Source organism: Moschus berezovskii, chromosome 12 (genome assembly GCF_049115385.1).
Source record: "Moschus berezovskii isolate FMDL1 chromosome 12, NW_MosBer_1.0, whole genome shotgun sequence".
NCBI classification, from domain to species: domain Eukaryota; kingdom Metazoa; phylum Chordata; class Mammalia; order Artiodactyla; family Moschidae; genus Moschus; species Moschus berezovskii.
Genome location: NC_142471.1, coordinates 87,513,514 through 87,540,421, shown reverse-complemented (window position 1 = coordinate 87,540,421; position 26,908 = coordinate 87,513,514). Strand labels below are relative to the sequence as shown.

Genomic DNA, 26,908 nt, shown 5'->3' with positions numbered 1-26,908 from the left:
AAATTTTGTTAATATTTTCCCCAATCTTTGGCTTGCCTATTTATTAATAAGTTTTTAAAGATGATATAATTTTGATGTAATCCAATTCATCAGTTTTTTCTTTTATACTTATTGCTTTTTGTGTTCTAAGGAATCTTTGTGTACTCCAAAGTCAAGAAAAGTTAATCCTTTTAAAAAATTTTCTTTAACTTGTATGTTTAGTTCCCCGCTACCGCCAGTAGAGTCTCAAAATAGTTTATAACCAAAAAGGGGAAGGGGGGCAGCTCTAGAACCACTGCTGTAGACTGCTGTCTAGTGTTCACATTTGTTCACGTAGATAGCACTACATCATACTGTCCCTCCACAATAAAATTGTGAATTGGTGGAAAGAATGACATTACTTTTGATAAGGTAGGTATCAATGGAATAACTGGCTTTACTATACTTCCTAAGTATATCATTAATTCATTTCTAAATAATCCCATGTTATGAATTTTAATATCAGGTGAGTGTGTCCACTTGGACCTGCCCTGTCTGGGTGATCTTTACTGCTCTGAGGCAGTAAGGTATTAGCAATGCTGTGAACACTGCAGGAAGATCAGAGTCAGAGACCTGAGTCTGGTCTTCATACTGTCTGCCTTCTGTCCTGGCCAGCAAGCATTCCCATTTCATCTAGAATAAAGTCTAGAATATGATTTCTGAAGCTGATCCTCGATCCCCCTTTCTATTTCTGCAGCACTCCGCTGTTTCCCGTTTCCCAGCATTGTTTGTTTATGCTGTAAGCTTCATCTAGATTGCTCTCATTCCTTTTCAGCCTGTCAGCCAGTCAATCCAAGTCCCCATTAAAACTCCATATCCTCCTTGAATTCTCTTCCAACATCTCAAAAGCAGTAATTAATCTGTTTGTGTACATTTTATGTATAATCTCTCCATTATCTAACAGTCTGCTGAATGTTTTGGATGCTGGGAGGGTGTGGTGTCCATTTTAAAGCTAAGTTAGAGAGTACCTCTCTGGCTTAGAGCTGTGTAACAGTTATGCCCTTCAGTTCAGTTCAGTTCAGTTCAGTCGCTCAGTCGTGTCCGACTTTTTGCGACCCCATGAATCACAGCACGCCAGGCCTCCCTGTCCATCACCAACTCCTGGAGTTCACTCAAACTCGTGTCCATCGAGTCGGTGATGCCATCCAGCCATCTCATTCTCGGTCGTCCCCGTCTCCTCCCACCCCCAATCCCTCCCAGCATCAGACTCTTTTCCAGTGAGTCAACTCGTCGCATGAGGTGGCCAAAGTATTGCAGTTTCAGCTTTAGCATCAGTCCTTCCAATGAACATCCAGGATTGATCTCCTCTAGAATGGACTGGTTGGATCTCCTTGCAGTCCAAGGGACTCTCAAGAGTCTTCTCCAGCACCACAGTTTAAAAGCATCATTTCTTTGGCGATCAGCCTTCTTCACAGTCCAACTCTCACATCCATACATGACCACGGGAAAAACCATAGCCTTGACTAGACGGACCTTGGTTGGCAAAGTAATGTCTCTGCTTTTTAATATGCTGTCTAGGTTGGTCATAACTTTCCTTCCAAGGAGTAAGCGTCTTTTAATTTCCTGGCTGCAGTCAGCATCTGCAGTGATTTTCAAGCCCCCCAAAATAAAGTCTGACACTGTTTCCCCATCTATTTCCCATGAAGTGATGGGACCAGATGCCATGATCTTCGTTTTCTGAATGTTGAGCTTCAAGCCAACCTTTTCACTCTCCTCTTTCACTTTCATCAAGAGGCCTTTGAGTTCCTCTTCACTTTCTGCCATAAGGGTGGTGTCATCTGCATATCTGAGGTTATGGATATTTCTCCGGCAATCTTGATTCCAGCTTGTGCTTCTCCCAGCCCAGCGTTCCTCATGATGTACTCTGCATATAAGTTAAATAAGCAGGGTGACAATATACAACCTTGACGTACTCCTTTTCCTATTTGGAACCAGTCTGTTGTTCCATGTCCAGTTCTAACTGTTGCTTCCTGACCTGCATACAGGTTTCTCAAGAGGCAGGTCAGGTGGTCTGGTATTCCCATCTCTTTCAGAATGTTCCACAGTTTATTGTGATCCACACAGTCAAAGACTTTGGCATAGTCAATGAAGCAGAAATAGATGTTTTTCTGGAACTCTCTTGCTTTTTGCATGATCCAGAGGATGTTGGCAATTTGATCTCTGGTGCCTCTGCCTTTTCTAAAACCTGCTTGAACATCTGGAAGTTCATGCCCTTAAACAGCGGTATTCTTTGTCATGAGGTTTGCACTGGGTAGTGTTTTCAGACTCTGAGCTTGTGACCCGTTTGCTGTTTGTGAAAGTTTTGGTGGTTAAATGGTCCAAGAGCATCATTAAAAAAAAAAAAAGAAATAGAATAGAAAATAGAGGATTACATAACATGGGTAAGCATTATATAGTAAAGGATTTGTTCCTATTAATAGTTTTATATTTTCATATATGTTTACTAGGTTATAATGTAAAATGTATTTCTTACTATGGGCTGTAGTTAAAAAAAAAAAGGAAAACCAGTGTTTAGATTTAACCTCTATGATGAATTTTGAATGTTAAAATTTAGAGAAGAGATGTTTGGAATTTTAATTAACTTTAATATTTCTGAAAATTTTGACTCAATGATTTCACATAATTTGTACTATCCTCTGTTAATTGGCTACCAAATTACCCTTAGAGGAATGATTTTTTTTTTTGTTTAGTATCTGTTAGATAGTCTATTTATGAGTCTAGATTGCTCATGGAAGCATGTTGACCAGACAGTACTTTTCAGTGCATTAGAATGGAATCAATATTATCTGCTGAGCTTATGAATTTAAGAATTCTAAGGGTAATGAGATTCCACTTTAGAAAATAAATTTATTTCATGTATAAATTGTAATGCCCTCAAATACAAAATTCTACTTATTAACTAGCACTTGTGTCCACTTGAATTTGGAAGTGGGTATTCTTAGCAGTCAGCTCAGCAGGAATCATGTTATGTATTGATCCCAAAATAAAGTAGAAATTCAGATCTTCTAAGTCAACACAGGCATCCTAAAGGGTGATACATGAGTTTGAGAGCCTTTGAATCAAATGTGCATTCTTGAGCTAGGAAAACAGTTACTAATAGGGTTGTTGAGTGTTTACAGTAAAGTTGTTCCTGGTTGACTTCATTTAAACTTGTGATTAATACCTTCCCTGGAATTCTGGAGCCTTGCAACTAGGAAGTCACTGTGTTAGTGATGTCAGTGCCTTGTTTCTTCACTTCTCTTTAGGGTCAGTACAGACCGTCGGATTTGCTGTGTCCTGAGACGTATGTTTGGGCCCCCATTGAGCAGTGCCTGCCTTCACTTGAGAAATCCAAGTATTGCCGTTTCAACCAGGACCCAGAAGCAGGTATGTTTGAAATGGAGCTCAGCCAGAAATTGGCTCTGTTTCAGAGTCTGTATGTGTGACTGTGGCCCTTGACGGGGTCCAGTAACTTTTGATACAAACATTACAGAGTGTGTGTGAGTGCCTGTGCACAGACGCCTGTGTATTTCTAAAATAAGAGCCGCTACGTGTGCGTCCATACACAAAGCAGTCTAACACTCACAGTCACGGTTTTGCAAAGAAATGCTGAAGCCTCCTGTGCTTGTGCAACTTACTGACCCAGCTTCTTCCATTTGGTTAGTTTTCACATGCTTTGAGGGCTAAGACCATTATCCATTACTTTGACCACTATCACAGTGCATACAAATTGTTCACTGGATTATTTAGCCAGTGTGAAGAAGATAGAAGTATTGACCAGTTGGACTGAACATAGTTGTGGAATGGTTTCACAGGGGTCCAGGTGGCTGCGATGGATTTTGTGATAGTTTCTTGACTTCTTGCCATCTCTGGTGCTTCTTCGTTTCTGTCCTTTCTTCTTACTCCTGCCCAGAATAACCCCAGCCATATTTTATCTCTTAATATTCTCTTTTGGATGCTGCGCACTGGTAGCAGGTAAAGTCACTGAGAATACAACCTGGGAGCCAGACTTCCTGCTTTCTCACCAAACTCCATCATCAGCTGGTAAACTGGGTATTCCCCAGCAATTTCATCATCCCTCTGGCCCCGAATTCTTGGCCTTCACAATCAAGATGATAGTAAGACCTTTCATATTGGACTGTAATAGGGATTAAAACAATCACATTGAGAACAAAGCCCCCCTCTTGTGTTGGTGATTGTTAGGCCAGTTAACATGCTTCATCCTGTGTATGCCACAGGCTGCTTCTGCATTTGCCTTTTTTTGCCCTGAAGCCTCTCTCAGAGAAAAGACATGGAGGTCTGTTCACTTCCCGTCATCTGAGTACCGCCCCCCGTTTACCGTAGTTCTCCTCCCAGCCCTCCCCGCCCTCGCTGTGTCCGCTGTGATCGTGATGCGCTTGTGCTCTGTGATGGGTCCATTCAGTTGCTGTGTGTGTCTCCCCCCAGACTGAGGTTCCCAGATACTTCTGTGTGCGCTTCGTTGACCTTTCCGTCAACATAGCCCACCAGAGGAGATGCCCTATGCTTACTTCTTAAAAATACAGACATGTTCCCACTAGCCACCTGTGGTCTAGTCTAAGTTTAGGGAAAAAGAAGGAAAGAGAAATGGAGAGGTCAGGGGAAAAGAAGAAAGTAATTGGATGAATTAAATATGAAGACAAAGGACAAGGAAAGAAATGCAGTCTTTTTTTTATTCACATATTAGGTTTCATTAAAAAAAATGATTTATGTACCCGTGTATTTTGTTAACTCCTGGAAAAAAAGAGTGGTCTCTTCTTACACATGACAATACCTTAGAATCCAATGAAGGACAGCTAGAGGACCCATTTGCTAGGCACCGTGTGGTTAGCTCCAGGTTTTCTGGATGTTTAGTTTCGTGGAACAACCAAAGCTTTGGTAGTTCCTTCAGCTTAAATTACTGATCAGAATTTCATCCTAAGTTCTACCTCATTGATGAAATAGATTTGTTGCTTAAAAACAAGTGTATTGAATTTGTCGATTAGTTTTGGAGTCAGGCTCAAAATAAAAGCCAATAGTATTTTAGAGGAAAGCATATACAGTTGACCCTCGAACAACCCAGGGGCAGGCACCAGCCCTCCACCCAGTTGAAAATCCATATATAACTTAGACTTGGTCCTTTCTATCTGCATTCTTGGATTTAACCAACCCTGAATTGTGTCGTACTTCAGTATTGAAAAACTTCTGAGTATACGTGGACTCAAGAAGTTCAAACCCATGTTGTTCAAAGTCAAATGTACTTAACCACTCTATCCCCTCATAAAAAAAATTTTCCCTTTATGTTTTCTCAAGGGCAGGTCAGAGCCAGTCCCTGTGGTGAAATTGCTGACCATCTTAGTGCATTGTTTCATGTTTACATGTAAAAAATTGTCTTTATAAATTCCTTCCAACTGAATAATAATATCATCTTAAATTGGTTCTGACTCCCAAACTCATGACACAACTTCACCTTCCCTTTTTCTCACTTGATCTATTCTAAAGACTGCTTCTCTTCTTACATATCCTTGGGAGATTAAAGCAGTCAACAGGCTCTCCCTGTTTTATAAAATTGCAAAGGTGACTGAATGATTTCTGTGTACTGAATGGACAATCAAATATAATGATCATTCATGTCAGTATATTTTGAATTCATTTCCAAAGTAAGCACCGATGAGCGTTTCATGGCAAAGAAAATTTAAAGTCTCATATAGGCAGGTTTGTCACGTGATGTGTACACACTACGTGCACCCTGGTGAGTGAGGAATGCACAGCGTGTTCCTTCCCTGTCATCTAAGCTCCATTGCTATGGTAGTAGCTTCAGCTCTTCATATGCACTCTTTAGGGTTCATTTACAAAAGTCAGAAGAGTTACTTTCTTTGATAATAGTGCTTCAAAGAAAATGAAGATCCTTTTCCATATGCCGAATCTTTGGAACTTTCTGAAGAAGACCATATAGTTTTATCAGTATTGAATATCACAATCCAGACACTATTTGAAATCAGACTTATAACCTGTGGTTTTAGGAAATTAAAATGCAGCTACATGCTGGAATGTATTGAGCATGCTGTGAAACATGGTCATTTGAGATTTAAATGTCAATCTGTGAAAAACTGCTCTCTTCTCTGGGGCCAGCTTTATTTTTACATGACCCACACCTTGACTCAGAAAATACAGAACTTAACATGGGCAATACTGTTAGTCGGCATGGTGCTTTTTTCACTAAAATCTTGTTCCTCCTTTCAGCTGTTTCAGTAAAGTTCTCTGCAAAATGCACAGCTGATCACCATGGGTGTCTGTGAGACAGTATTTGGCTACAAGTGCTTCAGTGGCTACTTGCAAGAAAAATTGCATTTCCCCAGCTCTGAATTGCTTAGAATGTCTGGAAATTCTGTTCTTCCCTGCCCTCAACCCACCCTCCTCTAGCCCCGCACGTTTTCGGGATTTGGGTTCTATGGTTATTTGCTCCGCTAAGAAGCCTGCACATTGATAAAAACCTATTGTATTCACTGCTTTACAGTACCATGGGGCTGGCAAAGGAAAGTAACTTGGAAAATTTTAAGATCTCCTTAAAATAGATCTCTGTCTCCTCTAAACAATGATTTCCAAAGTTCCTCAAATGATTTTTAAGTAAATGTGGTAGATTGTTTTTTAAATTAATAGTTAGATATGTATAGACTTCAAAATTTTTGCATCACAGTTACCTGTTACTTTTTTGGATTAACTTACTTTTAAAAATGTTTACTGGAAACACTAGTAGAAAAGTTGTTCAAATACATAAAACCACTGCTAAGAAGGAAAATAAAATGATCCATAGTACAGCAACAATCATTGTTAATTTTTTTATGATCTTCCGATCTATTTTTTTCTGTGTACTTAGCTGTTTGTATTTTTAAAAAAAACAAATCATACTTCACACTTTTGTAGTTATTCTTAATACTTTTTGTTGCTTCTTACTTTTAGTAAAAACTGCTTGACCACTAATATGGTTGATGATTCACCAAACAGATGCCACTACTTACGTGATAGACGGTATCTAATACAGATACTTAACAAGCATCACTGAAAGAGTAAACCAAGTAGTTTGGAGTCGGTTTGAGAACCATGATAAGCTATGATTTGATTTGATTCTTAATGTTGCAGAGTATTGTACTGCCAACTGAAAACTGGCATTTGCCAACTGCCTCTACAAGGATTAAGTTACAAAATTCTGTAGCCACTGACTTTCAACACTCCTGAAAGGAATTCAAGATCAGGAATGGGGCACTCTGTGCTCTGCGAAAAATGGACAGAACAGGCCTTCAGATAGTTAGATGTTTTTAGGAGAATATTTTTATGATCCCAGTGGAGCCCCATTTTTGCATCTCCTCATGTCTAGAAAAGCCCTGAAATCAGTAACAGAGACATCTTCTCGTTGTGACTAGCAGCAAACCTCGACAAGATATGTGCTTGACTGTACAAACCCACTTCACTAGAATCATACCTACTACTGACCGCTCCCCAGCCTCTCTGAAATACTCTCTCGGGCTGTATTCCTTGTTTTGCCCCAAATAAAACTTAACTCACAGCTCTGACGTTGTGCTTTTTTTTTTTTTTTTTCAGTTGACAGTACTATTTTTGTTGGTAGTAAAATCCTTTTGGTTCCAGATTTATAAAAAAAATTAAAACTTTATTGAGTATATGCTTTTTCCCAAGTACTATTCTACTCTGTGTTCCCTGTTACCTTATTTTATGCTCAGAACATACTTGAATGCTTCACCACTGACCCCTCAGATATTATTTATTACAAAAATGATGTCTTTTAATCAGAAATATAATTTGAATTCAAATGTTACAATGCAATATTTGTATAAATGTTTTTTGTATTTCGGAGGTGCTGATTAGAATCAGCTTTATTTCTGTTTTCACTTATAGTTAACAGAAGCATATATTTTATCACAGATTAGCTGTCACTCTCTTTTTCTGTACTCATTTTGAAATATTTACAAGAAATTTCTTAATTTTTCTATAAGGTAATTAAGCCATAAATTATTAGTAAGGATATTGAATTTAAATTTACCATAAAAAATAATAGCACCTAATTCTGATTTAGCGCTTTTATGCATTTAGCCAGGTTAGAGAATTTCTAGGACACCTAAAATCTTCCCAGCAGCTGCCAGAAATCTAAACTAGTACAAGAAGCTTTTTCCTAATTTGATCCCCATCCCCTGAAACTCGGAGCCTCCAAATTTTATTTTATGTTGTTTCATTTGTCTCTTTTCTGTCTTTACTCCATCCCCCTTTTTCCCTGGCACTTTTGCTCTACCTCTGCAGTTTCTGTCATGTGTGCCCATAGGAAAAAGCAAGTCCCACTCTGACTGTCTTTGTGTGAAGTAGCCAGGCTCAGAAAGAACTTTGGCTCATACCAGCATGCTTGGTTCCTCCAAGCCTGATATCGTGTCCTGAATGTTGTGCTTATGGTCCCTCAAAAGAGGACGTACCTCAGCCATAATGTCATCCTAATCACTGGGAAACAGTGCCTGTGAGAAAGCAAATGTACTGAAACTTCCTAGGGTCCCTAAAAATGTGCCACAGTGATAACTTATAGTTCAGTAGACAGTGGCTTTCTAAATCATTTTAGATTTGGAATTAAGTTGTTATTCTCTTAATTCTTCTCTGGGTAAAATTTTTTCAAGTCCAGATTTGATGTTGACCTATCCATTTGAAGTTGCAAAATGAACAATGTTGATTGTTGGATACTTGAAAAAGTGAAAGTGAAAGTCGCTCAGTCGTGTCTGACTCTTTGTGACCCCATGGACTATACAGTCCATGGAATTCTCCAGGCCAGAATACTGGAATCCTCAGTCGTGTCTGACTCTTTGTGACCCCATGGACTATACAGTCCATGGAATTCTCCAGGCCAGAATACTGGAATGAGTAGCCTTTCCCTTCTCCAGGGGATCTTCCCAGCCCAGGGATTGAACCCAGGTCTCCTGCATTGCAGGCAGATTCTTTACCAGCTGAGCCACAAGGGAATCCCTGTTGGGTACTTGATAAGCATAAATTCTTTGTTGCCAGTAAAGATGGTGCTGTTAGATGTAGCCAGCTGGAGACAGAATTCATTGTAGCCTACTACATGTCATAAAGAACCCTGTAACCAGCCATGTGTTAGTCACTCAGTTGTGCCCGATTCTTTGTGACCCCATGGACTGTAGCCCGTCAGGCTTCTCTGTCCATGGAATTTTCTAGGCAAGAATACTGGAATGGGTAGCCATTCCCTTCTCCAGGGGTTCTTCCCGACCCGGGGATCAAACCCGGGTCTCCCATTCTTTATTATCTGAGCCACCAGGGAAACCCCTTAAAGAAACCAGGCATCAAACCAAGAAAATATCTTTGGAAATTTGGCTCTTATATTTGGTGAATCTGCGGAATGTGTTTTGAAATGGAAAATGTAGAAAGTTACAGTCTCCTAATTTTTCTCAGTTTATCCCCTTCCATTTAAAGATATCACTTTATTATTAATGTATTTTCCCACTTCACTCCTTTTCAAAGATATGCCTTCTTTATTCAAATGTTAGTATAGCAATAACATGACTCCTGGTTTAAAAATTAGAAGCTACATTTCCCTAGTTTGCATGATCTTTTAATGAGGACACTAAGGACCAGCACAAGTCTTTCTTAAAATATTTATGCATAAGAGTAAAATATTATAATGTTTTAATATTTGCATTTTCTATTAAAATGTGAAGGTAAGACTCATTAAGGTAAACTTCAACAGTTGTAAACAACTATTCTCATTTTTAGGAGTGTTTTTTAAAAGCCAGTCTTAACAGAGAAATTTTTTAAATACTGTTTTACAAATTTTTACCAGCCAGTCTTTACTCAATAAGGCATGTCTGTGTGAGCGGTAAGTCAGTGACTGAAAATTGTTAGAGCCTTGGCCAGAGGCAAACTGAAATACATCTGAAAAGGTTTGAAAAGCAGACTTAAGATTTCCATTTAGCTATTAAGGAAATATTTCTCTAATTTCTTTCTTTTTGCTTATGTAATAGAAATAATGTTTTAAATAATCCTTTTTACAGTCACCCAGTTTTCAATATATAATTCTATAATAATAAAAGTTATTTCAGTATAATTCTAACAGGCTTAAAAATATCATGATACTTCAGAATATGTCTATAAATGCTAGTGATGCCTGGTTCTAATGTGTGACACCTTGCTATGCTATTTTGTTTATTGTTTGAATGAAAACTGACATTTTTTGTATCATGAAGGGATTGTCCAAAATGTCAGTTAAAGAATAAAAATAAAGGCCCTGCCTGCTGTTTAAATGCTGGATGAACTGTGATATTCTGTTGAATATGAGACATTGAGACATTATCAAGTTTTAGTCCTTTAGTTTAGATACCACTAAGAAACAGTGTTGCCAATTAGACTGTGACTCTATGAATTATAAGATGCATTTGGGTTTCAGAACGGTTAGAATGTGTAAAAATGTGGATCTTATCAGAGGAAATGGGATTCAGTCTGTGCCTTCTAATAGCTGACAAAGCCAGTGGCGTGTCAAGGAGGCTTGTTTCTAGCTGTTAGGGATCTAGCTGTTGTGGCATCTTAATTCCAGGCATTAGATATGTTATACATGGAGTGTACACTTACATATCAGAGTTGGAAGACATTGATTTCAGGTGCTTTTATGTAAAAATAAGTTTATTGTCATTGGTGATAATATAGTTCTTTTAATACTCTTAATACTCTTATCTAGGTACTTTAGAAAATTTGGAGAAGAAATGTAACTACAAGGATATTTTATTGTAATAAAAGTGAAAACTTTTTACTACCCCAAATCATTGAAATGCTGTAAGCACTGTCCATCTCCATACATTCTGGTTTTAAACAAATTTAAAAACAAATTTTTAAACTTTGTCTGATGTTGGAAAGCAGCAGTGAAAGGAGAGAATTAAAAGCTTTGCTTAGCCAGTAAATTTAGTGATCTCTGACAGTTAATGGAATGCTTAAAGATTAAATAAGTAAAGAAAGGGCAAACAGTGATATCCCAGAATGTCATCAGCCCTAAAATCATTTGCAGTTGACTGAACATCTTCCTACCTTGTGAATTATCGGTAAATAATTGTATTTACAATTATTTTTGTAATTGTGGAGTTCTGTATTGTGGAGCCTGCATCATGTGATACTCAATCCAGTGCCTGTTGGCTATTGGAGAAACTGACCCAAATGGCAAGTGTAGCAGCCTGAATTTTTGAAGTCATTCATACCCAACTTCAGTGTGAGAATGGAGTCTCTGCATTTACCTGCAAGGTACTTTTAAACTGTTTAGATTCTGTTTTGTGGATGTTTAATGCAGCCAGGAAATTAAAAGACGCTTACTCCTTGGAAGGAAAGTTACGACCAACCTAGATAGCATATTAAAAAACAGAGACATTACTTTGCCAAACAAGGTCCATCTAGTCAAGGCTATGGTTTTTCCCGTGGTCATGTATGGATGTGAGAGTTGGACTGTGAAGAAAGCTGATCGCCAAAGAATTGATGCTTTTGAACTGTGGTGCTGGAGAAGACTCTTGAGAGTCCCTTGGACTGCAAGGAGATCCAACCAGTCCATTCTAGAGGAGATCAATCCTGGGTGTTCATTGGAAGGACTGATGCTAAAGCTGAAACTCCAATACTTTGGCTACCTCATGCGATGAGTTGACTCACTGGAAAAGAGTCTGATGCTAGGAGGGATTGGGGGTGGGAGGAGACGGGGACGACAGAATGAGATGACTGGATGGCATCACCGACTCTGTGGACATGAGTTTGAGTGAACTCCAGGAGTTGGTGATGGACAGGGAGGCCTGGCGTGCTGTGATTCATGGGGTCGCAAAGAGTCGGACACGACTGAGTGACTGAACTGAACTGAATATACCTTCTCTCCGCAGAAAAATAATCAAGCTGTAACACGAAGGTATGAGGAGGTCTGTTTATTTTATGAATGTTCTTTCATGTGATGCTGGCAGAATGTCTTTAATGTAAATATGGAAACTGGGGTAGAATTCCTGTCCTTGTAAGAAATGTATTTTCCTAGCTGCCATTCATTTGAAATAGACCTCATTTTAGAGCAGACTTGACTTGTTCATGCTTCTGTGGGGTGTTCACCAATAATAAAATAAAATTTGCTGAAAACAGGAAAGACAGTTTTGACACATAGGGAAAGAATAAAGTTACCTACCTCCTAGCAAAATAAGGAAACGGGAATAAAAATCGGAGCACTTCTAATGCTAAAGAGCGAGACTGTCTTAGTCTGATTTCTTTCCAGAAGCAGGTCTGACACATGGGTTTGCACTCAGATGATTCATTTGAGAAACTGTCTTAGAGAATGGGAGTGGTGGACTGGAGAGAGGGAACTTGGAAAGGAGGGAGAGGGTAGAGGCTGTGCTACTGTGTGAGCTACCAGTTTAAGGATTGGAGGCCAGTCCATGTGAGCACCCTTCTGGTGCGTGTCTCAGAGTTGGCCACCTGAGGGATCAGGGCCTGTCCCTGGCCGATGGTTGTCTCACTGGGTATTAGCGCCGCTACACTTGCAGTTTGTACCTGTACAAATACACAGCAGGCTCCTGCGGCCCAGCAGACTGCTGTCTCTGAAAGGCAGAAAGCGAGAGAGACAGACCTTCTGTCCTTTATGGAACTACACGCCACAGTTGTAGCGTGAGTCAGGTGAGGCCAAGGGCTGTAAGAGGCAATCCCAAGAGAGGTCTAGTGTGGGACACCGAAAGGTACAGAAGGAGGTGACAGGTCTCTGATGTCAGCTGAATGTGTCATGTGCTTTAGAGCAGATAGATTAAGGACCACAAACAAGAATTAAGTCTGGTATTGTGCTTTATGACTGGATGTAAATTACTCATCCCGGCCCTCAGGGAATTTAGCAAAGGATACTGCAGCTGTTTCAGTAAAATGAAAAAAGTAGTATATTGGGGGTAATGGATGATGCAGTTAGTTCACATAGCAGGGTCCTCAGCTCCTATTTGAACAGGGTGTGGGAGACGGAACATTAATTGATGAAGTGGTCTAAGTTAGAATTTTAAAAGGAACAGAATCCAAGAGCTCTAGGCAAAAAAGAGTGTATTCAGAAGGTCTGAGGAGCAGAGGGCACTGCTAGAGTTGAGAGTGGCCGTGGCCTTGGAGCAAGGAGAGGCAGCTGGCCAGTACAGGACTTTGTGAATCATTATCCGGAGTTCAGCTTTTTCCCCTGAAAACATTGGAAGGCCGTGAAAGGGCTTTCAGCCCTGAGTGACATCAACAGAGTGTCATTTCTACTTCACAAGTGGAGAACGAATGGGACTTGGTGAAGACTGGAGGTAGGAAGACCAACTAGAAGGGTTTTGCATATAGCACTTTAAGCAGAAGATGTTGGTGGCTGAGAGAGGGTGGGAATGGTTGGTAACAGAGGGAGAGAGACTAGTAAAGCTCCTCAAAAGTGGGATGTACAGTACTGGCTGGTTCATTGTTGATGATAATTAGGAGGGGAGAAAGTTGTCACGAGAGTTATGGGTTCTGACAGGAACTGGGTCTGCAGACTTCATTTCTGAGGTGAGAAGCATGAAGATGAGCAGATTTTTCAGAGAAGGAAAAGAATAATGGGTTTTACTTTGGACCTGATGAATTAAAGGTGTTTGTAGACATCCGGAAGAGGTGTCGGGAGGTGCCACCCTAAATCTTCCTCACTGTTGTGATCAGAAGATTGAAATTCCACTGTAGTTTTAGATGCAGCCAAGCAGTTTCAGATAGTGAACTTAGGTGGCTCAACGGTAAAGAATCCACCTGCCAACACAGGAGACGCAGGTTTGATCCCTGGATCGGGAAGATCCCTTGGCGAAGGAAATGGCAATCCACGCCAGTATTTTTGCCTGGAGAATCCCATGGACAGAGGAACCTGATGGGCTACAGCCCTGGGATAGCAAAGAATCAGACGCTGCTGAACCATATGCATCCTTTCTCATTTGACACTCCATAGCATTTTGTTTTTAGTTTTCTTTAATCTTTATTGACTTTGTTATAATACTGCTTCTGTTCTATGTTTGGGTCCTTTAGCCACGAGGCATGTGGGATCCCAGCTCCTTGACCAGGGATCAGACCCACACCCCCTGCATTTGAAGGCAAAGTCTTAAGCATTGGACAGCCAGGGAAGTCCCACATTTTGTTGTAGTTTTTTTCACGCTCTAGGAAATTTCCTTCACAGTCCATGACATTGATTCCGTAACCGTAAATGCCACTCATAATTTGAAAAACACTAGTCTGGGAGAACCAAAAGATGAGGGGGCCTGCGGTCTCGCTCCATCTCTGCCACCAGTTCTGTTTTGGTATACGTAGTAATGGGAGCTGAGACTCGTGTAACTCGTATCTCTAGGTCCAAGCACTGTGCTAGACCCTGAACACGCATCATCTTCCTTCATCTTCACGATGCCTGGCTTGTTCTTTTCTCTAAACCTGCATTCAGGAGGCAAACGGCTGGTTAGGGGTAGAAAGGCATCGTGATGAAGAGCACAGATTAGAATATTCCTGTCCCTGAAAAGCCCTGAACAGTCGATTGACTTCACACCTCACTGCTGTAGTTCATTAGCGGCCTCTACCAAGTGCTGGAGATAGTCCATGGTGGGTACACCCAGCCCGTGGCCCTAAGAGCTGGGGTCAGACCAAGGAATGTGCTCACACAACCCAGTTATTCTCTTGAGATGCCATATTTGAGTGACCAGTTACTGCCCTGGATAGCTTCAGTGGAGGGCTTCCGGATTGGATATTTGGGGTCTGGCTGTTGAAATTCAGGTGTTGGAAATAATGTACTCACTCATTAAAAGCCCAAGGAAAGTTTTGGCTCTAGCCAAGGACTACATCGGCCAGGGGGAAAAAGGTACATGTTTAGAGCTGCTTTATTTCATTGTAGTTGTACCTCTCTGGGCTTTGCTTGTCTGTTGTTAACAGGCCTCTTCTCTCTTTCTTAATTCTAATGATAATAACTAAAATACCGATTTTTCTCATGTATTCATTTCGTCTTTTACTCTTAGGTTTGTGCACATACATGGGCTTTGGGTAGGAAATGTTGCTTGTTTATTGATAAGTGTCTAATTGGTTCTTTCCCCATCGCCTCTGTAACAATACATTTAGACTTAGGACTGCAGCACAGATTTTCATGTTCCTTTAAAGGAGTCTTCTGTCAATCATGGTCAAGATTTTAATATTTTTATATTTTACTGGAGTCTAATTTTGTAATTTTATTGATCCAGTACTCCAAAGATTCTGTCCCTAACTACTTAACTGAAAACTGGCTAGAGCTAAACAAAATTCTATCCTATGGTAGCACACAATAATATCATTGTTTTATCATGTATGATCTAGCAAACCACACAGTCATATGCCTTATTTTTTAAACTACTCTCCACTTTTATTTCAGTGTAGCTGTCTTTGTCTTCCAAATGGCTGGTTTCTGCAGATGTGTCTCCTTGGACAGACTCTGTACTGAAATATGATGCATTTCATAGATGACTCTATTACACAAAGGTGCTTGTTAAAAAATATTTTACTCTAAATAGCTTTTATTTGAGTATGCTAGATAAAATTTAAATAAGGATAATTTGTGTTTTCTTCTCTTAATTCCTTTCCAGCTCACTCAGTGTCAAGTTGCATAGATAATTTCTTTGCAGACCACAGCAGTCATTTAATGCAGTCTGAGCCTTGGTGTCAAGAACTCTGAGTTCTGATTTCACAGATCTAAGTTAAGTTCTCTTCTTAAAGAAAATCTCTCTCTCTTCCGAAGAGTAGGTGGTGAAGTGTGACAATGCTTATGAAAGAATGTAATGGAAGTACTCCAAAGGGCTCTGTAATAATACTTACGCTGTTTAAACTTCCTCATTTGCATTTTTCTCACCTGCCATCTATACCAGCTTTAACAATGTAAAGCAAATTATTGCTCTTATGGGAAATTTGATCTTCATTTTAAAGTAATACCAGGCAATTCCTCCAATCTCTGAATAAAACCAAAGGAAAATTTTCCGGGTCAGTAAAATTAGAGGGTATGAGGAGGAAGAGAATTAGATACGATACTGATATACTGACTAAATGTTAGTAAGTATATTTGAACTATTTTCCTTAATTTGCGATATCCTTGTCCTTTAAAATAATGAATAATGTTTTCAGAAAACATCTCACGGAGTCTGCTGCTGCTGCTGCTGCTGTGTCACTTCAGTCGTGTCCGACTCTGTGCGACCCCATAGACGGAAGCCCACCAGGCTCCCACCTCCCTGGGATTCTCCTGGCAAGAACACTGGAGTGGGTTGCCATTTCCTTCTCCAATGTGTAAAAGTGAAAGTGAAGTCACTCAGTCGTGTCTGACCCTTAGCGACCCCACGGACTGCAGCCTACCAGGCTCCTCCATCCATAAGATTTTCTAGGCAAGAGTACTGGAGTGGCTTGCCATTGCCTTCTCCGCTCATGGAGTCTAGTGATTATAAATTGAATTTTTTTAAATGTCTGTTTTAAAAGGCAACCTAATGTTAAATTCATTTTGTGAATCCTTTGATAAAACAAAGGCTCTTTGCAGTGCAGTTAGTCACCATGTTATATTGTCATTTTAAAAATTAGAATTTTTGAACATGTTTTCTTGAAGCACTTAAAAATGCATTCAAGAAGGCAAGTAAAAGCAGAAGGGGACTGACCATTTAGTTTATTTGTACTTTCTGAATTTGGAACTAGTGCTAGAAAATGCTTTGGGAAATAGTCCTGGCCTTAAATGGCAAGCTGTAGCCATTTCTTTCATAACTATTTAAATGTGTAACTGATTGAAGAAATACCTGGGTTATAGGAAGAGCTCTTAAAGATTTATTTTAAACTTCAAAGAAACTGGAATTAACTTTATAAAATCTCAACTTTGAGGGACTTGTAACTGTGTAGCTAAGCAACTTGAAGACAAGACTTGGTGTCCATGTCAGAAGCTGGGGATGTGGGGCACACAGGAAAGAGACCCAGGAATGTCCTGGAACAAAGCAGAGTCTCTTCTTATGCTCTTGTTGTCCATAGGTTTTATGTCTTGATGGCAATATTTTGCAGTAACTGACTTTGGTTGCTGGTTAGCTTGCTTATGTAATGACAATAAAGGAGTTTTAATGTTGCTATTACAGTATCCCCTCCACCTTTTCATTGTTAAAACATTTTGCTCCAAAGTAGACATTTTCAGTGCAATGAAATGAAAACAAAAACCTGGAACATTAGATCATTTGGGGAGATTTGAGTTAGCAGGTAACAAATGGATTCCATCCTGAGCAAATATGAACTAGTGCAGACCCAGCAGAAGGTCTGAAGTGCATGGATCTGGATGGGTGGCACAAAAAAAGGGCTGGAAGAGCCTCATAAAGGTTAAAGCAAAAACACCAAAACCTGGGTAGCTATAAGAGGTTAAAAGAAAATATTTTTCCTTGGAGCAAGAGGGTAGCATACCGGAAGACATGTGGCAAAGCTTATTCAGTTCCATACTTTTTGTCACCTCGGAGAGGGGAGCTTGCTTTGTGAAGTAGTTGCCTGTTCTAGTCTAGTATCCAGAGGTAATAGAATTAAGAGACAGGTGATGATGGGACTCCGTAACCAAGCTTTTGAGCAGCAACAGAGCAGCCTGTAGCTCGTGGCTGTCTCCAAAGAATCTGTAAATTCTGGTCAAGCAGTTGACTTTGGCTGTGAGTCACTGTCGGGTTTGGGCCCAAATTCCTCTCTTCAGCCACATCATCGCTTTAACTTTGCAGGTTCTGAAAAATCTGGAACATGGGTATTCTCTACTTGTCTCTGGAATTCTTGGCGCCTCTGGAGATGCAGACATAGATGAGTCCAGAATGTGAGGCTGGAGACAGCCTTTCATTCCAAATGAGCCAGAGGCATTTTTGACAGGTTGTTTGCATTAGTATCATTTCCCTCCGTTTTATTGTGGTTAATCGACGGGAGTTTGACGAAGATTTCGGATACCATTCTCGTTCTAAAAATTGATCAACCCAAAGCCCAATTTAAAGCTATTGTGACCTGATTAATTTTAACTTTTATTACACATTCAGAAATGAAGGAACACGATCCAAAAATGATTTGAGAATTCAGACATTGAGTAATCAACATGTGGTACTAATTAAGGAGAGAGCTGATGAAAGTCGGGTAGCTGCCCTGAAGATAGGTCTCTGTTGCTTGTCTCTGAAGAGTGTGAGATTAGGATCAGCACCATGAACCACAGACATTTACTCGAAGCCTACTCGGCACTGCAAATCATATGTCTGTGTATCCTCAAAGCCCAGGGCATGTGGTGTCTGGGCTCTGGTTCAGTTCCCACCCTTGAGGAGTTCACTGTCAGGTTGGAAAGACCATACATAATGCTAAGGAGCAGCTAGATTATTGTTCCTATAAATAAAAGGTTTTTTTTTTCTGTGTTAAAAAGCACTATTTTTGATGGATGTGTTAAGTGGCTGATTGTGGGAATCCTTACACAATGTATGCATATATAAAAACTTTGTTTGTACACATTAAGTGCAGTTGACCCCTGACAACTGAAATTTGAACTGGGAGTGTCTACTTATATATGGGTTTTTTTCAGCAGTTAATAGTGCAGTACTGCACTGTCCAAGATTAGTTGAATCAGAAAGAACAGAACACAAATACAGAACTAATAAGATACAGAACCTTGGGTACGGGGAATCATGTCTACAAAGGGACAGTTATAATCAATACTTGTACTTTTGACTGTGCAGAGGGTTGGTACCCCTAATCCCGCTTTGTTTTAGGGCAACTGTATATACAATTTTAATTTTTATTTCTCAAATACAACTTAATAAAACTGGGAGGAGATGCACCACTTTTAACTGGTCATAATTAAAGAGAAGACGCTAAGGTGATATTAAGATGGTTTGCAGGAACAAATTGCTGGAAATCTTAACTGTTTTCCCAAGCAAAGGTGACAGAAGAATAAATGAGTACTGCATGCGTTTTCCTTGCTAATTGTTTTCACATATTGAGCTTATTGCCCATTCCATTTTGGCTTCTAAATTGTGAGAATAGTTAGAAATGAATAGATAGACACGTAAAATATCTGCATCTTTTACAAAGGACATGAGTTGTGCTTTCTCTAATTTGTTTGCATAAAAGATTTTGGAAACTGTTGCTATAGCCATTACCTCTGTTCATTGACCTTTGCACTCCTACTGTTGTTTGAGATTAAAAATAAAACCCTGAAGTACAGTTGCATGTCTTGAGAAAGAAAAGCTGTAGAATCCTGGAGTAAGCTGGATTGTGGCTGGTGACTGGGCCTAAAAGAGGAGCTCCCTGCAGTCTTTCTTCCTAGATAAGCATACCTGTGTTTGTGTTAAGCATGGTTCATAACTTAACCCAGCAGGTCATTATTATCTTGGCATTCAGAGAATCACAGAATTCACAGTGGGGAGAGATGGTTGTTTGTAACTTGCACTCGCGTAGCTCAACCTTTTGTTAAGGTTTTTGAGGGATCTAATCTGATGCTTTGTTTTGTCTATTGGCTTTTTTTTCCCCCTGACAGCCTTGGTATCATTTGCTTATGTTAAATATTACTTTATTTTACAAATTTTTTGTAAGTTTAATCTAGTTAAGTGCCATTCTTGTAGATATCTGTAGGTTTGCTTTAATGGTTTGAGTGTTTGTGTAAGAAATTTTAGACATACATTCATTCATTTATTGAAAAAATACTCAAATTTCATTTGAGATAGCTCTTAACTACAGTAGATAAGTGGAGAGTCCTAATACCAATAAGACTTTTTTCAGTCAAGAAAGTATCTTATTCCCCTACTCATCTTGAATAATAAATTACTTAAGAAAATCAAACACAGTAAGTTATTGTCAGATCAGACTCGTTAAAAATTGGCTTTATTGATTGAAGTATTTATTTTATAGCATTGTTGTTGTTGTTCAGTTGCTAAGTTGTGTCTGATTGTTTGCGACCTCTTGAACTGCAGCCCTCCAGGCTTCCGTGTCCTTCACTATCTCCTGGAGTCTGCTCAAACTCCTGTTGGTTGAGTCGGTGATGCCGTCTCATCCTCTGTCTCCCCCTTCTCCTCCTGTCCTCAGTCTTTCCCAGCATCAGGGTCTTTTCCAATGAGTTGGCTCTTCGCATCAAGTGGCCAGAGTATTAGAGCTTCAGCTTCAGCATCAGTCCTTCTAATGAATACACAGTGTTGATTTCCTCTAGGATTGTATGGATTCATCTCTCTGCTGTCCACTATAGCATTGTTTGAATTTTAAACCAGAAAGAAGTAATTGATCTTTAGGTTCAAAAACAAGCAGTCTTAAACAACATGATACATAATGAAAGCTGAAATATTTTAAATTTGTATATAAGGCACTACAGTTTTGCTTTTGTTTATGAAAATCAGTAGTCCATGGGGTCACAAGGAGTCGGACATGACTGAGCAACTGAACTGAACTGGTGAAAACCCGTAAATTTTGACAGCTAATCTCAGAGGTTATTAGGAACTTTTATGCTAAAATAGGTCTTCCCTGGTGGCTCGGAGATAAAGAATCCACCTGCAGTGCAGGAGATACTGGTTTCATTCCTGGGTTGAGAAGATCCCCTGGAGAAGGAAATGGCAACCCTCTCTAGTATTCTTGCCTGGGAAATTCCATGGACAGAGGAGCCTGGTGGGTTATAGTCCATGGGGTTGCAAAGAGTTGGACACGACTTAGTGACTAAACAGCAGCAATAGCAAGATTGTCTCCAATTTAGGACTGTTACCCGCCCCCCCCAAATGCTATAAACATTTGTTATACAGGTTTTTGTCTTAGACTTTAGTTTTTGTTTCTCTGGGCAAAACGCCTGGGAGTACAATTGCGGCGTTATGTGGTAAGTTGTATGTTAGAAGCTGCCAAACTATTTTCCATTTAGTTATTGCCAAACTCAATGCCAGACATTTCTAAAGTGGCTGTACCATTTTATATTACCACTAACAACATATCAGAGATATAGGTTGTTCACATCCTTGCCTGCATTTGGTTTTGTTACTGTTTTTAAATTTAGCTGGTCTAATAGATGGGTTGTGGTAGCTCACTGTGGTTTTTGTGTTTCCTTATGAGTATTGACCTTGAATGCTTTTTTGTGTACTTATTTACCGTCCAAACATCCCCTTTGGTGAGATGTATCCTTCTGTCTTTTGTGCATTTTCTAAATGGATTGTTTGCTTTTATATTGTTGAGTTACAGGAGTTCTTTATATGCTCTAGATACAAGTCCTTACCAACTTGTCTTTTCATCCTTTTAAAGGGTTTCACAGAGCAAAAGTCTTAATTCTGATGCAGTCCAGTTTTTTCTTTTATGTGTCATGCTTTTGGTGTTATGTCTGAGAACTCTTCACTAAGTCCTAGGTCTCAAATATCTTCTAAAACTTTTATATGTTTACATATAGCATTTAAATCTATGACCCATTTGAGTTAGGGATTCCCAGGTGGCTTAGTGGTAAAGAATCTGCCTGCCAATGCAGGAGACGAGGGTTCGATCCTTGAATCAGGAAGGTCCCCTGGAGAAGGAAATGGCAACCAACTCCAGTATTCTTGCCTGGGAAATCCCATGGACAGAGAAGCCTGACTGGCTACAATCGGTGGGGTCACAAAGAGTTGGATGTGACTGAGCACACACTATAGACTAGAATTTCAAATAATTTTTGTATAAGGTGTGAAGTATAGGTCAAGATTTAATTTTTTATTTATGGATATTCAGTTATTCCAACACTGTCGAAAAGTTCTTCCTCCATTTAATTGCTTTTTTTTTTTTTTTTTTAGTAAAAAGTTGATTGGCCATACTTGTATGGGACTTTCTGGATTCTCTATTACATCATCAGTTGATGTCATCATGTGAGTTTTCTTCTCTGTAGTAGATTATATTGATTGGTTTTCGAATCCAGGATGCAACAGCCTGGCATCCCTGGAATAAACCAAACTGCTAAATTCTGTTTACTGACATTTTGAAAAGGATTTTTGCATCTGTATTCATATGGGATACTAGTTTGTAGCTTTCTTTTTTTGTACTGTCTTTGATTGGGGTCCATTCTCTTTTACTTTCTGAAAGAGGTTGATAAAATTAATAATAATTCTTCTTTGGTAGAGTTCTCCAGTAGAACCATCTGGATCTAGATATTTCTTTTTTAGGAATTAATTGCAGGTTCAGTTTCTTCACTAATTATAGAAATAATTGTCTATTTCATATTGCATAAGTTGTTGCAGTTTGTGTTTTTTGAGGTTTGTGTCTAAAAGTTTCCTTTCTTGCTAGGCTTGTCTCTTTCCTGGTCATCTGGTTAGATAGAGAAGGCTTTTCTTCTTACTTTGTTTTTTTTTTTTTTCCTTTTTGTCTATTTGTTGGTGTTTCAAGTTACCAGCTTTTCCAGCATACCATCTGGAATAAAAGGGCAAAAAAAGAAAACTCAGGAAGTTCACAACCACGTCCTTCCTTGTGTCAGAGTCCCTACTTCTCTGTCACCTCTCTCACCTTTCAGTGTCCTCTTATGTTTATTTTATATATGATGTCCAGGGCTTTCTGTAGTACTTAGTGGGACAATAGGGAAAAGTAGGTTTGTTTCACCTTCCTGCGAGTGGAAGCTCTTGTCTTTTATTTAATTTTTGAAAAGTCCAGAGGACTATTTTTTACTAGTAAGGAATTTTTAAACTATCATTCTTGTTTTAGCTGTGCATTTCTGACTGTATCTTGAAAAATATAAAACTTTATAGGTAGCTCATATGCAGCAAATAGATAATTGAGAAAAATCTGTTAGTGTATTACCTGGGGTCAAAATTGAACCTAATAAAATCTGATCCAAATGTTATAATGGACTTTTTATATCACTGTACTATTACTTCCTATATTAACTTACAGAAAGATTAGAACTGCCAGTTTTAAGTCTAAAACTTCAAAAAAGGATTTAAAATCAAATTTTAAAAGAGTAGACCTGTGACAGTAACAAAGCGCAGTTATGCTATAGATGGTTCTGCTGTGACGGTCTTTACTATTGAGCTTTTGATGGTCCTAAATGTGACACGGACTTCTAAGGGACCCTCAGTCTCTCTCTCTCTCATCTGTTGTTAATATACTGGCTTTTAGTCTCCCCCGATTCACTGTATCAGCACTGTTATTCAGGCACCCCTGAGTGTTAGTCTCTCCATTCTGAAATTTTAATGGAAGCAGAGATGAAAAATGGCCTTATGAATGTGGCCATGTAGGATTTTTACTGCTACATCTTTGTGAATTCCTTTTTTTTTTTTTCAAGTAATTCTCTGTGCTGAACAATATTTTTAAAACCAAGTAGCAATAAATCGTTACTGTACCCTTATATCCATGCAGTGATATTTTTTAGGGGTGGTGTATGTCTGACTACTTGGGGAGGGGTCATTCTGCACCATTATCTGTAGGCCTCGCTTCTGGGTACTGACGATCCTTAGGCATCAGCATTTCTTAAAGCTTCTCATGTGATTCTAGCATGCAGCTAAAGTTGAGAACCACTGCGCTAGAATTTAGCTTACTGCATTTAATGTGTTCTGTTGAGAGTTTGAAATTTCCCCTGTTGTTAAATCTTAACATTTTTAAAAAAAATTTTATATTAATAGACTTTTAAAAAAGTCTATTTTCGGTCTGCAGATAAACTGAGTGTGAAGTACAGTCTCTGTATGTTCTCCAGTCCCCTGCTCCCCGTTTCCCTGTTATTAGCATCATGCATTAGTATGATACGTTGGCTTATCAATTATAACGTTATTATCAACTGAAGTGCAGAGTTTACAGTGGGGTTCAGTCTTGGTGGTGTACATTTTCTGTATTCTGAAGAATGCATAACGACATGTAGCTCCCATTGTGTTACTGTGCAGAGCAGTTTCATTGCCCTGAAGAGCCCCTGTGCTTCCTCATTGGTCTCTGCCACCCCTCCCAGTCCCTTGGGAGCCAGTGATCACTTTACTGTCTCCATAGTTTTGCCTTTTCCAGAATATCCTATAGTAATGGAATCATATACAGTATGTAGATTGGCTTCTTTCACTTAGTAATATGCATTTAAGTGTCCTTCATGCCTTTTTATAACTTGATAATGCATTTCTTTTCATCACTGAAAGATAATCCACTGTATGAATGTACCACAGTTTATCCATTCACCTGTTGAAGGAAATCTTGGCACACATTTGCTTCCACATTTTGCAGTTAATGGGCTTCCCTGTGGCTCAGCTAATAAAGGATCTGCCTGCAATGCAGGAGACCTGGGTTCAATCACTAGGTTGGGAAGATCCCCTGGAGAAGGAAAAGGCTACCATTCCATGGACTGTACAGACCATGGAGTTGCAAAGAGTCAGACAAGACTGAGGGACTGAGGGACAAAGTGAAAACTTTCACTTTGCAGTTGATCAGTAAAGCTACTGTAAACATTTATGTGCAAGTTTTGTGTGGATATAAGTTTTCAGCTCCTTTGGGCAAATACCAAGAAGTACAACTGCTGGACTATATGGTATAAGTATATTTACCCATTCTTTTTTAATGGTTGCATACTGTGATATGTATTATTGATAATAACTCCCCTCCCCCACTGATGAACATTTAAGTTTATTTTCTTAATTTAAGTTACAAATAATACTACAGCAGAGTTTATACATCTTTTTTGCACACATACTGATATTTATGTAGAATAGACTCCGAGAAGTAGGATTGCTCTGACCAAACAATGTGAATTTGCCCTCAGCCGCACATAATGTTATCAAATCTCCCAAGGCTCACAGGAAGTTTTGGCTGGACCTGAGGATTTGGAGGTCAGACTTGGAAATGATAATTGAATCCATGGACATGGATGAAATTTCCTAGGGAGAAAATATAGTGCAAGAAGAAAGAGCAATCTAGAAAGAGCACTGCGTAACTGCCCACATTTAACAGTCAAGTGAAGAATTGCCTTGGAGGTAAGAGAATAACCAGGATCAGTGGTGTCAGGAAAGCAGAAGGCAGAGTGGGTTTCAAGGAGGAGGAAGCGGTCCTCTGAGTTTACATTTTTCTGAGGATGATGGAGACTGCCTGTGTTTTTTGTGTTCAAGGTCAGGGGAGACCCTTTGACCTTAGTGAATAGAGGGAAGGTGACTAAACTAAGATACACGTTGAAATAACCTGTGGAGTGAGTGGGAGGTGAGGAAATGGGCAGTAATATAAACGTTCTTTAAAAAAAAGAAGAGTAGACTAAAGTAACTGTAAGAAAAGGTAGGAGTCACAGAGAGTTTTGTTTTTGCCAGATGGCAGAGTCTTTAGCTTTTGTGAAAGTTAGTGTAAAGGAATTAGTAGAAAAGTTCCAGAAAGTTCCAAAAAGTAAAACTTGAATTTGCTACTCCCTGGCAGCTATTTATATAGCATCTGTACTCAGCTGGGACTTATAAGTAATCTAGAGATGATCTGACATATACGGGAGGGTTGCATGGCTTATGTGCAGGTGCTGCCATGTCTTATATAAGGAACACGTGCACCCTTGCAGTTCGGTATCTGCTCAGGGTCTTGGAACCAATCCTCCATGGATGCTGAGGGACGACTCAGAGATGGAGCTGAGATCAAGAATGAGGGTGAGGGCGGATTTCTGGATTAAGACCTTTGGCAAAGAGAAGTGAATTTGTGTTTGCCCTCGTGGTAAATATTGTAATTTCATATTTGATTTTATGCCCCAGGAAATTCTTTAAAGTTTTTGCTGCTTTAAGAAGTCTCTAACGTAATTTCCTGGCAAGGAATCAAAATCAGCCCAATGTCAGATTCACTTGGAAATTAATATTATAGCTAACTTTCATTGTAATTGAGAATTTGACTTTGTAACCAGTGCGGTCATTACCATCATGGGAATAGCTTTCATGGGCTATCAAATATGGTGGAATTTAAAGGTATTGATTTAGAAAAAACTTAATTTGTCCAGCAAAGTGAGCAGCATGGATCCTTAATGAACTAATTCTATGTATTTGAAAACTAAAAAAATAATTATTAGCTGTTATTCATATATTGACATTAAAAATAGTATTAACTTTTGCTTTGCTCTGTTTCAGAACTCTACTTAAGATTTTTTTATTCTTGTTAGTTCAATTTCCAGATACTATGAAGCTGGTAAGGATGTCTAACTTGCCAGAAAAGAGACAATATGAAAATGCCTCCGTAAGCTGGAATGATAAGAATATATTAGAATGAAACTTAACAATGAAAGAAGTACAAATTTAATGTTTAGGTTTCAAAAAGACACAGATATGAGGGATTATGATGGGAGGCTGAATATAGCTGAATATAGCTTCAGTTCGGTTCAGTTCAGTTTATTCGCTCAGTCGTGGCCGACTCTTTGCAACCCCATGAGTCACAGCACGCCAGGCCTCCCTGTCCATCACCAACTCCCGGAGTTTACTCAAACTCATGTCCATCGAGTCGGTGATGCCATCCAGCCATCTCATTCTCTGTTGTCCCCTTCTCCTCCTGCCCCCAGTCCCTCCCAGCATCAGAGTCTTTTCCAGTGAGTCAACTCTTTGCATGAGGTGGCCAAAGTATTTGTTAATTTTTTAATTTGAAATAATTGCAAATTTCTGGAGACATTGTAAGACTAATATGAAGAACTTCTGCATATACTTCACCCAGATTCCCCAGTTGTTAATGTGTTTCCACATTTTTCTTATCATTTCCTTCCTTACAGTCTGTAATTTTTTTCTGAATTATTTGAGGGTAAGTTATAGTCTATTGAGCTATTATCCTTAAATACTGTAGTGTATATTGCCTGAAAACAGGTACACTTTCGTACATATAGTACAACCACCAGAGCCTGGAAAACAGCATTGATGTGTTACTACCATCCAATCCACAGACCCTATTCAGATGTCACCGGTTTTTCCAGTGATGTCCTTTATAACACAAAACACATACTGCAAACCTACTTTCCTTTCTC

The 26,908-nt window shown here is 39.2% G+C and overlaps 1 protein-coding gene across 11 annotated transcripts in view; it reads left to right on the top strand.

Moving 5' to 3' along the window:
- The window catches only part of ATE1 (arginyltransferase 1), a 156,456-nt gene that overhangs the window by 114,469 nt on the left and 15,079 nt on the right, over positions 1-26,908 (top strand). For 9 of the 11 annotated variants that reach the window (XM_088842386.1, XM_055424506.2, XM_088842385.1 and 6 more), the window contains one exon: positions 3,264-3,384. In XM_088842386.1, the coding sequence (XP_088698512.1) occupies positions 3,264-3,384 (121 nt within the window). Of the gene's footprint in view, positions 1-3,263; positions 3,385-6,237; positions 6,835-21,779; positions 21,852-26,908 lie in introns of those variants that run through there. The other 2 variants (XR_016038806.1, XM_055424504.2) reach the window with 2 other exon arrangements.